Here is a 5,767-nt window from a genome sequence, read left to right as displayed (position 1 = left end):
CTTCACCCCTACACCCAGGTTAGCTGTATTCCCATATGATTATTTTCATCATGCTTTCTCACTATTTCTTTCCTTCTCAAGACTGACAAGAGTATTCTCTACTCAACCTGCCCCTTTAAGTAGTTTGACAATCATACACTTTATCCCTATTTTTAGAAATAATCACCTTTAATTTTTGGCTGTTGTTGGAGTCAGCATTTCCAGGGAAACTAAAGTTTTTCTTCTAGTGTGAACACCAAAAAAAACTATTTTGCATGCAAGAGATCAATTATAAAGTCACTTAGGACCACCGTTTTTGACAAAACCAAACAATTCCACTGTACCATGTAAAACCAAAAGAAGAACTTTAATAAGTTTTTACGGCACTGCAATTACAGGAACATTAACCCATAACATGCAACAGAAATGATGATGCCTCTTGGACAAATTTAACAGATAAACTTGACGTTACAATCAACAGCAACATATTCTACTAGAAAAAAAAACAAATGCAACTTATTTCACCGTTCAGGTTAGAAAATGTAGGTTTTTACTGCAATCTCAAGTAGCATTTAGAAAGTTTAGTTTTCCTTTTCTAACCTCTAAAAGACAGTATGATTTTTTTTAATACAATCGTACACAACCATTTTCACATTGGAAATAATCACACGGAATCAACAACAGGTGGAGATTAATCGACTGATTGGTTTCATTTCAATGGTTAATTTTGAGAGGGCTCCTGCAGTATTGTGGATTTCAGATGGGGAAAATCATCAGACCAGGAGTAAAGAGCCTTGGTCTTAAAGTGGGGGAGGGAACATGCAGCGGCACACGGGACAGGTGCCTGACTTCTGAAGCCAGATGGACACACAGGGCTTGTGGAAATAGTGGTGGCACGGCAACTCCGTGGCCACCTCCCCCTTCACATATTCACTACAACAGATGGGACAGCACATCTCCTGCCCCACTGCGCTGTGATCTTCGGTGACCAGGATCTCGGGAAGAGCATCGATGCTCTCCTTGCTGGCCGGTGGATTGGCCACCTCCACGTCCACGGCGAGAGACTCCAGGTGCGCGAGTGCTGTTTCCATCGCCTGCGCCAGGCGCTCCTCCAGGGCCATGTACGTAAGGAACTGAGGATCCACGTAGGAAATGGCTTCGGCCACCCCCAACCCATCTGCGAACCCATCGAAGAGGCTCCAATCCACTTCAAGGTCTTCACTAACACTGGAGTCATCTTCCAGGTTGTTGTTCCCATCCAGCATGAAGACGCCCGGCTGCAGAAACTCCTGACCGGAATCGTTATCCCCCTCACTGCTGCTCTCGTTTTCATTGTATTGGAGCCAAGGAACTTCACCTTCTTCAGGGGACGCCCGTTCCTCTTCCTGGAGAGGTGGCCCTCGAACTTCTTCAAGTTCATTGCTGCCACTGCTGCCAGCACTGGCACCAGCCCTGGGGCTGGCACTGGCACCGGCATTCCCTCTGCCTTGCTCAGCTTCATGCTCTTCCTTCCCCGGCAGAGTCTCCCAACTCTCGCCACTGGATGACAGATGTTGCTCCCGACCTCGATACTTCCGACGCAGTGCCGCAGTCCACTCTTTGTCACTGTCGGAGTCTTCTTCGAAGTATCTATAGTAATCGTCGCTGTACGTCCAGAAGTCGGGGTCGGCCATGGTTCGTCGCCGTCTCGGCACCTTTTCTGGCTTCACTTGGTCACTCCTGGCTTCCCTCTTGTCTTCTGGGTACTTCGGCTCAGCGTAGCCACTTGAACTCTCGCCTCTGCCTCTTCTTGCCAGGCCATCCGAGTGGCCCTCATCAGCGTTGGCAGTCTCCCTCCACCTGGAAGTACTATGTGGCATATCATCATCATCATCAGTATCAAAAAATATTTTGGGTTTCACGCAGCTGGGACTTGCCAGATTCCTGATTTTGGGCCTCACCACCGGTTCCTCTGCACTCTTTGGGGTGTTTTCCCCACCACCACAAATACTCACAGGAGCCCTGCTGGGACGCGCAGGTACATTCTGCTCCCGTCTCTCCCTCTCCAGGCTGTTGCCATTTGGAACCACCTTGCCTTCAGCAGAAGATGGCTGAGAGGCCATGCTATTTGGCGGAAGGAACTCAGCTCTGCTAGCAGAGCATCTTGCTGCAGGGGCTGGGTCTAACTTGTCCAGCTCCTCTCTCACATCATGGTTAAAACTAGAGAACTGTGGGGGCACCCCAGCCAAAGACCTCGCCCCCTTCTCTGGGTCATACAGCTTCTCATCTTTAAACTTGCCAGTTTTCCCTCTCACTGGCACTCGCTCAACAGGCCCAGCCCCCTCCTCCTCACTATCATCTGCCCCGAAACAGTCAACATGTCCATAAGCCATTCCTCTTCTGCTCCCCGAAGCCCTGTACTCTCTGGGCGGGTACCTGGAGTAGTCCTCATTATCAACATTCAGGATGGTTCCCGAGCTCTCGCTGTCATCCCAACTACGACGAGTGGTGGAAAAGGGTGATCGGCTCCTCTTGGTGGTTTGACTGGGGGCTGATCTGTGCATTGGGACTTCAGATGTCGTCTTTCTCTGGCTGGAAATCCTTTCCTGCTGGCTCGTGGATGGCCTGAAACTGACATAAGCATGCCTTCTTCCATACCTCCTGCCTGTATTGGACTGATACCCTCCTGCTGGCTTGGGCCATACAGGCTTGCTAGATTCCTGACCCATGGCTCTGACTTAGGAGGGTTTCCAATATAGCTGGGGCTTGAGTGGAAAGGCTCCTGCTCCCTGCACACGCTTTGGAGATGGGAAAGTCAAAACAGTTCAGGATAAAGGAGCAGGGAGATTTATTTTCACTTCAGCAGGCAGGTAACAGAAAGAATAAGGGGCCTTTAAAATTAGTTTCACTTTCTTCTAAGGCCTGGAGTAGCATTCCAGTGACTGTCAGGTGTAGACCTGGAACACATTTTTAATGGTGGCAAAATGATTACAAAACTGGGTTTGTAGAAAAGCCAGACTTAGGGGAGAATCTGTCAGAAGATGGTGGGGGTGACTGGATTCTTGGAAAGTGGGTGAAGCACTGGAATTTTGCCAACATGGGGAGAGGAAAGACTGTTTTTTTATGGGGTGTCTGTGTTTTCCTGAGCCCTGCAGACATACAGGAGAAATGCAAATTGGGATAGGGTGGAAAATATAGATCACCATCACTGTGTGTGCTAGAGTGCCTACGTGTCTGTCAGGAGGAGTGGGGCAGGTGGAAGGGGGACCAGCTATCAGGCCATGGAGAGATGTCTGTGTTTGTAGGGGGAAAGGGTGGGTGACAGTTGCACTGGGAAGAGGCGAGAGTGTCAGACTGAATGAGACCCATTCTGGATGTGGGTGCGAAAACAACAGGCATGGGTGGGGTGGCTGCCAAGGAGAGGGGTGTGTGCAGGTATGAGAAAAAAGAATGTGCGTGTGGTTCTATGTGTAATAGGTAGAACTCTGGAGAGGGATGCCTGTGTTTATGTGCCTGTGGCAGGCCAGGAAGGGTAGAGTGGCATTGGACAGGGGTGCTTGTGAGTTTGTGTGTGTGTGTTTATCAAAATGGGAGGCAGCAATGGAGAAATGTCAGTGTGAGCAAACGCATCAATGAGGGGACGGCACCAGAGAAGGATGTGTGTGGCAGGCAGGTGGGTGGGCACCAGCAATCAACAAATGTCTGTATGCATGGATGTGGCAAGCAGTAAGGGGGGTGTCCCCCAGGGAAGGATTTATGTGAGTGTGAGTGTGGGCACTGCAGGGACCAGCTAAGGAGGCTGTCCAGGCACATATACAGCAGACAAGGAGCATGTGAGAAGGGCATGTGAAAGACTGTGTCTGGGTGTGTATGCACCTAAGTGGCGCAGGAAAGAAGAGCCAGCAATCCAAGGATATCCTTATTTGTGTATGTGGCAGGCAGGGGGTAAGGCAGCCCAGAGGGTGTGTGTATGTGTGTGTCATACTGTGTGTGTGTGCTTACCAGAGCACGCAAAGGCAGAGGGAAGAAGGGGACGCTTCTGGAGATGTGTATGAGGCAAGCAGTGAGAGTCAGGGAAAAGCACTGGAGGGTATGAGGCCGAGTGTGTGTGTGTGTGTGTGTGTGTGTCTGCCTGTCTGTCTGTCTCTGTCTCTCAGGGGAAGGCACTGGAGAGTGTGACAGGGGGTGAGGATGTGTGCGCGTATGTGGGGTACATGCGCGGGGGAGGGGACACGTATAAACCTTGAGTATGGGGGGGACGATAAGGGAGCCGCAGTAGAAGGTTTCTGTGCATGCGTGTGTGTGTGTGTGTGTGTGTGTGTGTGTGTACGCGCGTGCGCATGTGTGTGTATGTGCGGGCATGTGCGTGTGTGAGTGCTTGTGTGTGTGTGTGTGTGTGTGTGTGTGTGTGTCCCCGCGCGTGTACGCGAGACACGGGGATGGGAGGGGGCCGCAATGTCATGAGAAACGTTACTGGCTCAAATGGTAGATCCAAACCGATGTGGCAGGGGAAGGGGGGCGAAGAAAAGGGCGTGTGGGGGGTATAGTTTTTCCTTGGGAATGATTTGTTTTTCTGACAATTCTTTTCCTGGAAACAATATATTTACCTGAAAATCTTAACCATCTAGCATTCATCAAAACAATCGCAAAATGGGGAAAGAAAGGGCAGGGATCGCTCCGCGGAGGGGCCGAGGACGGAGGAAGGAGGAGAGGGGAGGAGAGGCAGAGGGAGGTGGGAGAGCACCGCGACCACCACTCCCCTCTCTAATAGCGATTCAAGCCACTCGAGTGGGGGTCGTGCCCTAAATCAGGCCGATGGAGGACACAGGCCTCGCTCTGCGGTCAGGTCCCGCGTCTGCCCCACCCCTTCCCGAGGGGCGAGCCTGAAAATCTGTTCACTAGAGCCCCCACCCCCCGCCACCTCCTCGCCCCGGTGGCCAACCACTCGCCCCACCGCCACGTCTGCAGGGATGAGGAAATAAACAGCCTTTCACTCACCCAGTCAGGACACCCGCACGCTCTCGGGAAGAGCAGAGCTCTCGGACCTCCGACCGCCAAGACCGCCAGAGCCGCTGCTCCCGGGTCTCCAGCTCCTCCCCCTCCAGACAGCAGCGGGGCGGGCGGCGACTGCGGCGGCGGAAGTGATTGTGGGGTCGGTGGCGGCCCGCCCCCTTGATGTGGCGGGGGCGGTAGCTGCTCTCGACAAATCAGGGTGGGCCTGAAAGCATTATTTCGTTTGAAATGATGAAATCGTCAAGGATACAGAAAAGGACAGCGAAAAATGTAACCAACAGCCAGCTTTAGCAAATGTGAAACATTTAGTCATACTCCCTTCTGTTCTGGGTTTTGGGCTGTTGTTGTTGTTTTTAAATAAAATGAAATCTGCAAATTCTTTCTGATTCATTCCGATGTGAAAGTAATTATGTTAATATAACATATCCTATGGTATACGTTACGGTTTGCACTGGAAGTATTTTGGGTTGCAGTAAGCTTAAATTTTTTTAACCTGACGGTTGAAGTGAATCAAACTGTTTACAGTAGGATTTGTTGCTGTTAATCACAAAATCAAGTTTCTCTATCCAAAAGAAATGATCAATCATGAAGCACAACATGGGTTGGCATTCTGATAATTGCATTGCACTTTCAGAATATTACAGCTCTGCCTTTGGACTTACACAATTTTACTGAACTCTGAACTCTTTTTTCAAAAATTGTTCTTTACAATGTATCTCTAATATTTACATCGAATGTAAAGAATTACTATGTACACAACAATAGCAAAGCTTTGTTCTTACTGGAAATTAAATGC

At 50.1% G+C, this 5,767-nt stretch overlaps 1 protein-coding gene across 4 annotated transcripts; it reads right to left on the bottom strand.

Moving 5' to 3' along the window:
- Positions 1 to 327: 327 nt before the first annotated feature.
- PJA1 (praja ring finger ubiquitin ligase 1) lies at positions 328 to 5,115 on the bottom strand. Of its 4 annotated transcripts, XM_010973636.3 has the most exons (3): positions 4,957 to 5,103; positions 2,395 to 2,915; positions 328 to 1,827 (listed from the first exon to the last, which is right to left on the bottom strand). In XM_010973636.3, the coding sequence occupies exons 2-3, from the start codon at positions 2,685 to 2,687 to the stop codon at positions 780 to 782; spliced, it is 1,341 nt and encodes a 446-aa protein (XP_010971938.1). In that variant the 5' UTR covers positions 2,688 to 2,915; positions 4,957 to 5,103; the 3' UTR covers positions 328 to 779. The 4 variants fall into 4 exon arrangements, with proteins under 4 accessions (XP_010971938.1, XP_010971935.1, XP_010971937.1 ...); XM_010973633.3 differs by having other exon boundaries at positions 328 to 2,589; positions 4,957 to 5,115; XM_010973635.3 differs by having other exon boundaries at positions 328 to 2,583; positions 4,957 to 5,106.
- Between the last annotated feature and the right edge of the window lie 652 nt (positions 5,116 to 5,767).

This window comes from Camelus bactrianus, chromosome X (assembly GCF_048773025.1).
Source record: "Camelus bactrianus isolate YW-2024 breed Bactrian camel chromosome X, ASM4877302v1, whole genome shotgun sequence".
Lineage (NCBI taxonomy): Eukaryota > Metazoa > Chordata > Mammalia > Artiodactyla > Camelidae > Camelus > Camelus bactrianus.
This window is presented reverse-complemented; position numbering and strand designations above follow the sequence as displayed.